General features: G+C 42.3%; 1 protein-coding gene across 1 annotated transcript in view; it reads left to right on the forward strand.

Moving 5' to 3' along the window:
* Positions 1-7769, forward strand: part of SYN2 (synapsin II) — a 1471271-nt gene extending 1463502 nt beyond the window's left edge. Inside the window, exon 13 of the mRNA XM_069643930.1 lies at positions 7297-7769. Within this exon, the coding sequence (XP_069500031.1) occupies positions 7297-7432 (136 nt within the window). The 3' untranslated portion in view covers positions 7433-7769. The remainder of the gene's footprint in view (positions 1-7296) is intronic.
* The last annotated feature ends 3977 nt before the right edge of the window (positions 7770-11746 follow it).

An 11746-nucleotide genomic window follows, 5' to 3' on the forward strand; every position in this document is an offset into this window, starting at 1 on the left:
CAGAGTGCTTTTTTTTTTTCTTTTTCGTGTCCCCCGCTTACCAAAATGGTAAGCAGGGGACACCCTTGCAACCGCTGACTCCCATTACAGCGCCCAAGCAGAGCGGGGGACACCCCCGCTCTTCTTGGGCGCAGTAAATGTCGCCCTCATTTTGTGCGCCCTAAAAGTCGCAGTAACTGCGGGTGCGCATCAATGAGGGCGACATTTTTGTACGATTCCTCATTGTTACATTACTCATACTCATGTTTACTGGTCTAGCTGTATTATAAATCATCTTTTCTCTTGCTGCTGTAAAAAGAATTATTTAAAGACTACAAAATGTAAAAAATCATTGCTATTAACATTATTTCTAGGGTATCTACTTACGACAAATCTCTTCAAGTAAATTCCTTCCAGGTGCTAAAAAAAAATCTTATATTATTCGGTTACATGCCTTTATATAGAAATATTTTATGAAGAATGCACTTATAAAGAAACTTTTATAATGAAAAATATAATGAATTTATTTTCTTTTCGGGGGGTCACCCCACAAACCCCTGTTTCCCACTCCTAAAATAAAAACAACCGTTTCCCCACAAGATTTAAGCCTTTACACCACCCCTAAGTTCATTATTCATAAAATGTTTTGTTATACAAGATTTGATATATGTTCATTCTTTATGACATTTTCAATATAAAGACTCTTACCATATTATTCAACACATGTATTCTTGTATCAGGAGAAACATTTCTTTTGTATCCTTAAAAAACAAGTGTTCTCAAGAAGAACCTTGTCAATATTGAAAGAAAATTCCTTTCCAAAACTATATAAGTGTACAGATTGAACAGTAATATGGTGATGCAAATGTTCCAGGCTCCCAAAAAGGGATAAGTGCTCATGAAAAAGGGCAAGACCAAGAAAAATAAAATTGCTACAGGGAACATCTGTTATTTTTCTTTCACTGCAGACGTATCACGCTTCATTCTAGGTGAGTGTCTTTGAAAGGATGTCGAACTGATAGAAAACTAGAAAAAAACATGCGTCCTTTATTCTTCTTGCAACTGATTGGCTCTCGTCATCGACCTTGTTTGTGGCCTTCCCTCCCCTTCTTCAATTTCTTACTCATTGGTGGCGGGCAGAAGGGTCTCTCCTTTGTAGAGTTTGACATTGCTGAGGTGTAACCAGCCATGCCTTCCTTGGACCTTTACTGCGCACTGTGTAATCACCTCCACTATGAACCATCCCTTGACACAGGGCTTTTGCCACTTCCTGGTGAAGTTCCTGAACAAGATCTTGTCCCTTGGAAACAGTGCTAGTGTTTTCCGTAGAAAATTTGGATCAGCTTGTCCCTGTGCTTAATCAGTCTTCGTTGAACCCCCTCTGCCGTGCTTTTATGTGTTGAGACATACATTTAGGAGATTCCATCAGAGCTGTCAACTAATCATTCATTTATTTCCCTAACACAATAGCAACATTTTCTGCATCAGTTTGAGCTTGAGTGGGAGGATCAAGTGGTGCATGCATTCGGCGTCCCATCACCAGCTCATGTGGAGTCATGTGATGGTCAGAGATCGGGATGATTGCGTGATGCAAATAGGGCTAAGGGAAGGCAATGGAACCAACCTTTTTTTCAGTGTCTCTTTTAGTTTGGCGATTCACTCCTTTAGGAGCCTGTTGAGGCACTCGCAAAGGCTGTTATAGGTGGTAAGAAAGTGAGAATGTAAGCTTTATGCCCAAAAGTGATGTGCTAAAATCCCTAATTTACAAAATGTGGTCCATCGTCAGTGCTGAGCAATTCGCACACTCCCTACCTGGGAAATACCTCATATACATGGAATGCTGTGGCACATGTGAGATCTGGATGTGTTCATGGACCTGCTTCGATCCATCGGGAAAAAGGGCATACAACCACTAGCATGTACCTGTAGCTGTTACACATTTGGGGCATATCTGCATAGTCAATATGCAAATACTCAAATAGGGCAGGGTATTTCTCCCTTTCTTTAAATTCGTCCAGGCTGTGTCTATCTAATTTGAGCATTTTCTGTCACCCTACCAATTCATTTGGTACAATCGCTGTCTCATCCCTGTTGCCCTACCTGTCTCTTTCTCGCTGGACTTCCTCCTCGCCTTCTTTCAATTTTGCTTGTAAGTCGCAGTGCTCATCATATTCCACATGTGTGGACACAGGCATTTTGTCTCCACTTATAATGTCTTCACTATTGTACATAGGGGCACATATGTGGGATTAGTATACCCAGGTGCTGGTTTTAATGCTGGTAATGGATATAATCCCTGGGCTTCTAAAGACATCTCACTGCATTGGGGTGAAGGACGAGGTGCTGTGGGTGCTGTACCCCCATTGGCATGATGATTACGCATCCATTCTTTAGCTGGTCGCTCCTCTACCTCTTCTCCATACATTTTCCATAGTTTAAGAATGGCTAATCGATTCTGCAACGGTTTTCCGGTATACACGGACTGTAAATAGGAGCACATGTGTTGCAACATGGTCTTCAAGTGAGTGCCTTCTTGTGGCCAGGGCATAAACATTTTGCCTGCTGTGTCCCACCCCACTGTGTAGTATTTAATGGTTTTGTCCTTATACCGGGGCAATGTTTTGCACAGGTGAATGAGTGTCTCCAATGATAATACGTCCCATCTCAACTTGCCAATACTTAGCACATTTTATTTCAATTCTCACTCACCCTCTTTTCCCTCCCTTTCAGACCCTTTCCCAATAATACTTTTCCACAAACTAATACTTCTGCGTCTCTCTCTGAGACCACGCCTCCTCCGTCACCCAATGCTTCAGAGTGGCAACACAAATGTCACTCATGCTCTGAACAGCCGCAATGTGCTGCTCCCACACTGGACCACCGTCCTCGGTCCACACCACACCTTCACATCTTCCACAATATATACCAATATACACATTTATATTTTACAAATCCTAAGCTATCTTACAACATGAGGCTGGTACCAGCAATAACTACACAAATAAATACACTACGCCCACCTTCCCAAATCCTGGTGAGGTATTCATCTCTTTTTATTTATTACCCTGCAACGAGATTTGCCACGTGATCTTTTCATAAATTATCTCTTCATTTCATCACAATTCGCCAATATACAAACAAGCTCCTCTCCCCATTTTGCCAGGCCAATGTCATACTTGCATCCGTTCATCTGCTGAGGGTCTACAGCGTCGGCTCTCCCCTATCAGCCTCACAACCCTTCATGCCCCACAGAGCGGCCTGCAGTGAGCAGACAGGATTTTCTCCAAAATATGCTTCCGTCAAACTCTCTGTTGTGCGCAATTCTGTTCTCCACAGGTCATGTCCGAAAGCCTTCAGGGATGCTGCAGGGATCCCTCGACGCACCAATGACTCCTGGCAAACCATTGTCTGCTACAGCCTGTTAAGATTGCCTAGAAAGTCCCAAATTACACAGAGGTTCTGCAATCAGTCAAACCAGACTAAATGATGCAAATAGGCAAAGTGCATGGCAAAACCCAGCTTTATTATCATCAAAATAAAGCAGGGACAACATAAAGGCATTGAATTCTTGGAGCTCTCTCTCAGTACATGAAAAACAATGGTTTATATATTCAACCTTTGCCATAACTGACATCCAGTACAAAATATTTGTTAGACATGTAAAGGACTATATGGCCATTCATCAATGAAAAGAACTCAGTGACCATCGCTCGTGCGATGATTTTGCCAAGGTTAGATTATTGCAACATATTGTAGAGCAGAGCCTCAAAATCTAATCTTGCAATGGCCTTTCCAAGAAGTGCTCATATATCCAACACCAGGAAAGAGCTACATGGGTTACCAATACAGCAACATATTAAGTTAAAAATGGGCTTATTAATACATCGCTCCCTTCATGGAAAGGCCCCCGGTATACCTTAAAGCAATGATCATGCCATACAAACCGGCTAGGGATCTGCGATCATCTGCTCTGGCCCTACTGCAGGGAATCAAAATCAAAAGAGCAAGAGGTCTAGGTAGATCATTCCGGGGTTTTGGCACCCTCATATTGGAACTCCTTGCCTTTAGCTATCAGAGAGACACCCAGCTTGAGTTATTTCCGAAACACCTTGAAAACACACCTCTGCAGCTAAATCTCTAGAGCTTTATGCCCCAATGCTCTATATTCTGTCTTTACATCAAGGGCACACTAGCTTGCCCATTGCCCTGTAATTATGCTTTGTCCTTTGTGTTTATGTCAGTGCCCCAAGGCCCGCGGGCTTTCGGCGCTTTAGAAATAAATAAATACATAAATCAGACTATTAGTTATCAAAAACATACGGGGGTCTGGGATTGGTTAGTGATGGTGATTACATATGCCTTCTATAGGGATTACATTTGTAATTGTTTAATGCTTGTCTGATGGCTCCTCCTGAGACCACTTCTAAATTCATAAAGGTAAAAAGACATCATCTCTGCAGTAGGTAATTGGCTAGCACCTTAGTTCATGAGCGGCATAATACTGGGGGTTTTCATGGGTAGGCTTCATACTAACTGACCTTAGAAAACTAACAGGTCATCAAAACATGTGCCAGACAGGGGTAGGGGTAGAAAGGTCCACAAACGGCTTTCCTTTCAATAAAAAAGATACCATCCCTCAGTTCTATGCCATGAGCAACAGTGATCTCTTTGTATTTGGCCGTGTGCAGTATTTTGTGTCTGAGTTTATGTGTAAGGAGTAATTCAGGTGTCCTATCTGTGTTTGTTGCTAATGAATAGACAGTGTTCTTCAGTTATGGGTCACGTGTGATGGAACCATGTTTGGAATTATTTAATTTATTGGTATTTTAGCTAATATTAATGTGAGTGTTATGGTTTATTTTACCACTGGGCACACTATTGAGTTATTTTGCGTGAATTCATCTTCGCTTCTAATTGCGTGCACCTGCCCAACAATGGTTGGTTGTGCTCTCCTAAACTTGTATTAATCTGGGAGTATACATCTGCATCCTTGGAATTGCTATCTCGTGCCTTCTATGCAACATTATGACCCTCCCCTAATAAAACGTAACCTTGGCTGTGGTTGCCAGCTTCTGCGTGGGCTCTGCATAGATCTGTTTTTCTGTGGTCTCATCATGTTATGTTCTCTTGAAGCCTTGAGGCCTTTGTCTATCTAAAAGTGTGTTGTAGCTTCCATTTTGGAAAAGATGGCTGCTCATTACTCTTGTGTTTCTATGTTAAAGAGATATATTTGTGTGTTGTTCATGTTGCATCCAACTTATACATTGCTTATATTAGTATTCTTCATGTCTTATGGATGCTATGTTAATATTCTTCATCTATAAGTGCATATACTACCTAGTGTGTGTGTTCTTCATGTTGAGTGCACTTTTGCTTCGCATCTAATGCATGCACATATATTGTCACAACATTACTTTGATTACCTTTGCCAGCTTTAGTTTAGATTGTGTCTATTTCTAGCTGTACCTGCCTGGGATAAGGGCAGTATGCTTGTCTTAGTGAGTAGCATTTCTCACCTTTACGACTTTGGGCCTGTAGAGGGGCAGAAGCTATGGATGGCATATTAATCTGCCTCCCAACAGATATTACAGCAGAGATCTAGAGACACACAGGACAATACTGGGAAAGCTACAAAACCATTATATTAAAAAAAGACAGTCACAAGGGGGCTACTACTTTAAGGGCAGTTACTTTAAGGGTGGTTGTGGAGTGGGTCCGCATCCTGCTGTTGTGACCCCTGTCCCTTTTTGGGTGCAAATGTACATCACACGTTGTGTCCTGCTGCTCTCCACTTTCCATGGCATACCATTGTGGCTTAATTAGGACTGTTGCTTTTCGTACCAAGAAGACCTGCCCATATCTTTGCCGTTTATCTCTGAAGGTCGTGGCTGCAGCTCGTAATCCTTGTACTTGTAGTACCTCGGGTCCATGGACTTGTAGTCTGTCTTCCTCTGTGAGTGAATGGACCCTCCTCTGCATGATGACGTTTCCAGCCACCACTTTGTTTGGGACATCATAGCTTATCTGTACTGATTCACAGACATTTCAAACGTTCTGAACCAAGTGCGTGCAAATTAAAGGATATGAAGAAATGATGTGCCTCTGTTATGTTAGATCTTCAAGCGTGACTCCACTGTGGATCTACCATGCAACCAATCATCCATTTCGATTGTATAGTGCACCATTGTATGATTTGGTTCATTTTGTTTTTGTGTAAATACAGAAATTGACCAACACAGAAGGTGTTAATTTGTGTGTGTATATCCAGTATTGCAGAATGCTTATTAAGCATATACATGCCCCACTGATATTGTGTGAGGATGGTAGGATAGTTCGGCATGAGAAATCATACTTTACAGGTGAGTTTGAGATCATGTGTTACAGTTGAAGAACGTGCGGATAGCCAGAGCTAAGTGGACATAGGGGGAGTAAGCACCAATGAAATCGTCAACTACTTGCATGAGATGCTCATTTCTTTATTCACGGTGTAAGAAGAAAAGCCAGAACCACAATAATGTAGTGAGCATTCTGCAACGGAATGTTATCTATATTTTAGTTTTACAATATTTATGATGCTTTCTTATGTAGGCCATCAAGCACAGCGAAAGGTAACCAAACCATCATCTACCCCTGTGTGTCGGCTCCTCAAACAAGCTATTTAGTTAGAGATATTTCACAGTATGGTCCTGGCAAATTTCTTCATAAGTCACATATTTCCTACAGGAGCACCAAACAAGCAACTGCTGTCGGTCAACTAGGTACACAATTGTTTGCATGTTCAACATTAGATGGAAATCTTTGTGCCTCATTACAAGTTTGGAGGTGGGGGAAAAAGCGGTGGTAATTCTGTTACCGCCAGTTTATTTGGTGGTAACGGAATTACCAGGGTGTTTCCCGTACCACCAAATTGTAGGTTTTGGCAGATTTACTTCCGGTGGTATTACCGTGTGGGAAATCTGCTGATTTGTGGAGAATAAGTGATAGCTTCACCTCCTCTACTTTACCTCCAAAAGTCTTCCGATTTACCACACGTTAATACTGCCGGTGGTAAATCCTCCAAAAATGGGGAATGACACCTCCCTATTGCCAATTGTAAATCCCATGGTGAACCAAAGGGACCAATTGGTGGTAAATGATTTTGGAGATAATTCAGCAGAACTACCACTCAATGACCACCAAACTCTAATGAAGCTCTTTTGTCTTTTTAGCTCAAAGTATTTACCAAGTGTATATGCACCAACCACTCTTTTTACAAATAGATGAATGGACCGTCGATCATTTTTAATCCTGTGTTTTTTGTTGTTCCTTTTCTTGCAGCAAGTCTCAGTCACTGACAAATGCCTTCAGCTTCGGCGAGTCATCCTTTTTTCGGTCAAGTGTGAATGAGGAGGAAGGCAAGGCCGAAACAATCCGAAACCTGAGAAAGTCTTTCGCCAGCCTCTTCTCAGACTAGCTCCTGGCAAGCATTTGCCAATGTAGCTTTGAACAAAGTCCCCAGTACAACAAAAAAACAGTGTTTAGTTTCTAACATGTGGCCCTTTTATATTCATGCTCTTCCTGCTGCTCTGTTGTTGATAAGCAAGCAATATTGTAAAGCATATAAGGACTTTGTCAGTGTAGAACAGGTTCTTACTCAGAACAATAAGCGCAGGACTGCCAGTACTGAGCATCTGTATCTAGTAGAGCTTGACTGAAGGACCCCCATCTCTGATATTGTGGCCTTTAATGTGTGTCCTCATCGACAGCCTTTGTCTGTGTACAGTCGTAGTAAAGCTTTGTATTATGAGCATTCGTCCCTTGCTTTTATTTATTGTAATTGCATTACCATGCAATATATATATATATATATATATATTAAGGTTTTGTATTATTAGACTGTTGTATTCAGCTGCATCGCTCTACCCACCTAAGAGCATTGACAAGATGCTGAAAGTGGTTGGCCTTCCATGGGCCATTCTGCACTATTTATTTATTTGCATTTTTAAAGTGCTCACACTGTGCTTTTACAGGAATATGTCTCTTAGTTGCGTATTTATAATGTGCTTAATACCCAGAGGTTTCTAAGCCTGGACCCGGCATCGAACCTGTGTTGCTTCATGTCGCCTTGTTTCCAAGGCGAGCATGTTGCTGCTGAGCTATCCCCCTGGGACTAGGCCACTGCTTGCCTGAAACTAATCAACCATGATATGATATGATATGGTATTTGTAACGCGCCTATACACAAGTGTTTCAAGGCGCGACGAGGCAGGGAGGGAGGGAAACAAGGGGAAGACAGACAAACGATCCTACTAGGCCAGGTGTCATTCAGATCCATACAATAACAAGCCACTTATTTAAAGTGTATGAGCAATTGATACATTATTGAAAGAAGAGTGGTTTCCTGGATGGCTTCTGCAGTGTGACCTTTTGCGAACATCCGACCAGACCCAGCAATCCTACTTTACACTCAGCAAGTTCTTAACGCCGTCCTTACAAGTTGTATTACTATTCAAAGAGCCTACATGTTAAAAACAGTGTTAAAAACAGTGTTAGTGCCCATAGAATCATATGTGAAAGGTGCATTAAGAGAGGAATTAGATGTTTTTGTAGTGCCTCTAATCATTATGGCTTCTTGTAATTAATTCCTGAAAAATTGGCCACAGTGTGAGATTGTGTTCCCAATTAGTGGCAAGTGTAGAAGGGAAACCCGAGAATTCACAGGACTTGGCAAGCAACACTGTGTCCATTATGCAGAATGGTATCATGTACAATCATTCTCAGTGTGAAAAGGCTTCAGCACACCGATTACATTTTAATTTTTCGAGGGAATATATTGCCTCTAACCCTCAAAAAATCCTACTTTGATTTCAAGTGCACTTTAAGGGCGCTCCTGGCTTTCCTAATATAGATCATGTCATCTATGTGGATGGTGGCCTGGGAAACGGAAACCCAACAACATAGGGGAAATCATGCTACAAACCAGGGACAAGGAGGGCCAATGGTTTGTTGATGGTGAAAAGCCTGCAGGAACATACACATGGAGGTAAGAAGGAGCCTTTGGCATGCAGAAAAGTCCACATTCAGAATGTTCCCCGCGAGTGGAGCACTTGGAAATAAAGTGCATTCTTCATCTTCCACTTTCGTACAGTTAGAAGGGTTGTCATCTCACTCCCCTGACGGAGGCAGTAACAGATCAGCGATGAGGTGACACAGTGAAGGGTGGTCATGGCTGCTGATACTCAACAGGCTTGAAAGTGAGATAGAAAAGGTAGCCTTGGTCCCTGCTATATCATAATGTTGGGTGTCCATGCTTTCTACTGTGGATCATGTCTGGAAGAGACCCAAAAAGGCTTCTGTAAGATTTCCACTCTGCATGCACTGGAAAATGAAACACCTCTTGTCTTTACCTTTTAAACATCGTGCCTCTGTCCACTTGTAGACCTTTGTCATATCGCTGGGCTTCCTCTGCATGCATAGCAAAGTCAAGTCATGTAGAGTAAGTGACCTGCTGTATCATTTAATCTTCACATGTATCAATATAACTGTTTTGTTTCTGTACATTTCATACAATTTAAATTGGATTCACAGAATACGTGACCTGCATGTTGCTTTACTGCCAAATGTATGTTGTTGCTCCATCTCCTAATAAACATCAAGTCCTTTTCCTTGACAAAGAGCAATCTCCTACTGCAGTGTTTCCAACACAGCCTTGTGAGGATTCACGTTATTGTGCCAGTACTATTTTCCATCTCACCTTTATTAGCAGAATTGGACTGAAAGCCCAAACTGTACCACACTGTGTTTCGATGTGTGGGTGTGTGTCTGAGTATAATGTTACCTTTTCTGACTTCAAGCAAATGCAACCTGCACCAACCTGCACCAACCTGTTATTAAGGCTAACTTTTCCGATAACAGCGAATGCGATGGATTCTCCAAGTGCATGGTTGCAATGGGGCACTGGGTATGCACCCTGCACTTCTACTGGTGTTGCACGCTCTCAGAGCTACCTACATGCGCTCAGCAGCTCAGCTACATTTTCACATGTGCTTCTGTGGTACGGAATGTCTATATTTGATGTGTTTCTTTCTGTTGCTGTAGCAGCACACTCTGGGATTCATAATGAGTTTGGCGGTTCATTAAAAAAAGTGGGGGTAATTGCATCACCCCCACTTTTTTGGGCAGCACGTTTACTGCACCACTGATTTCCGAGATTGCACGTAAAGTGGAGGATTCAACAAAAAAAACTGGAGGTGAATCCTCCACTTTACCTCCAATAATCAGTGGAATTACCACAGAAAAATAACCACTCACAGTAATCATGCGAAAATCCCCATGAAGTCCTATATACTGCGGAAATGGGGAATTACACCACCATACTACCACTCACAACCCCATGGTAAGTGCACGGCACCAGATGGCAGCAACAGTTAATGAGTTTGGCAGATTTGCTATTAATTTACCACCACACTTGAAATGAGCCTTATATATGTATTTTTCTTCCTGCACTGATCCAAGTCACTTGCGTGTGCATCATTGAGTATCCTGTAAAAAAAACTATTGTAGAACATATTGGATGTTAGGATGTTGGGACGATGCCATCACTCCCCACAAGAAGGCCTGTTAATTAGAAGCAACATCATATATCTATAATGAGCCAAACACTTGCAATCTCAATCACCAGCTTTCTCTGCAGAATATTACAGCAGCCCTCAGGATTCTGGTCAGTCTCTCTTTGAGCTGTTGTGTGATGTTCATGTATTTAAATCGCGTGTATGAACACACTGAGTTTAAGATAGCAACCCTTTATTGACTTCTTGTCAGGATGATGTCAATAATAAACCAAAGAAGGCGGAATGCCTCGTTGTTTAGATCACAAGGCTAGAGTGGAAAGGCAGTGGTGGAGGAATGAAGAAAGAGGTGGGTGCACAGGAGATACTAGATGGACCAGTGGTGGAAATGGAAGAAATGTGATGGGGGATCCCACAAGGGCCGGGGTGGGGGCGTAGTTTGGCAGGAGCAGCGGTGTCTGAGGAGGCAGAGTTTAGAGGGGGCGGAGCTGGCAGTTGACCTTCGATCAAAGGAAATGTCCAAAATAATAGTTTACGGCAATTTCAAACATTCTGGCACAAAACGAATAAATGGCAACTTTTGCATTGGAGCCGAGACAATTTTATGCCCCAGTCCGACCCTGGCAGCCAGTATGCAGGCACATAAAATTTGCCCACAGCATCACTCACAAACCACACTTTTACTCCGTGCACGAGACAAGACCAATTACACGGGGTCACCAGAGCCAGCACACTTTAAAAGCTGGCCTCTGAAAAATGCAGCACATAATATATCACGTATCTGATGTGCTGTATTTTTTAGAGGCCAGATTTGAATGTGTGCTGGCTCCGTGTGTCTCTCTGGTGTTTGTTCTTAGTTGGTTACAAATATGTAGAAACAACTAGACCTCCTATGTGCACATAGGGCGACGGAGCTAGAAGAGCGCTCATGGCGGCAATGAGGTGCTCCTCCCCCCTACTCTGTGCCGTTGTGGCACCCTTTTTTTTAAGTATCCCAGCGCACAGCATGGGTTTGGGGCAGCTGATTCTGGCTGGATCCCAAGTTCCGACAACACATCTGGTGCCAGATCTCAGATCCGGCGAGAGCCGGCCCAATGAGTAGAGCTGGAATGGAATTCAAGATGAGGTTTCGCTGACTGTGATTTCCACATTATATATATATATTTTAACATTTTAAAACTTTATAGCAACAAAAAAGGAACTTTACACAGCAAAATATA

Source organism: Ambystoma mexicanum, chromosome 2p (genome assembly GCF_040938575.1).
Source record: "Ambystoma mexicanum isolate Mex_15411 chromosome 2p, UKY_AmexF1_1, whole genome shotgun sequence".
NCBI lineage: Eukaryota > Metazoa > Chordata > Amphibia > Caudata > Ambystomatidae > Ambystoma > Ambystoma mexicanum.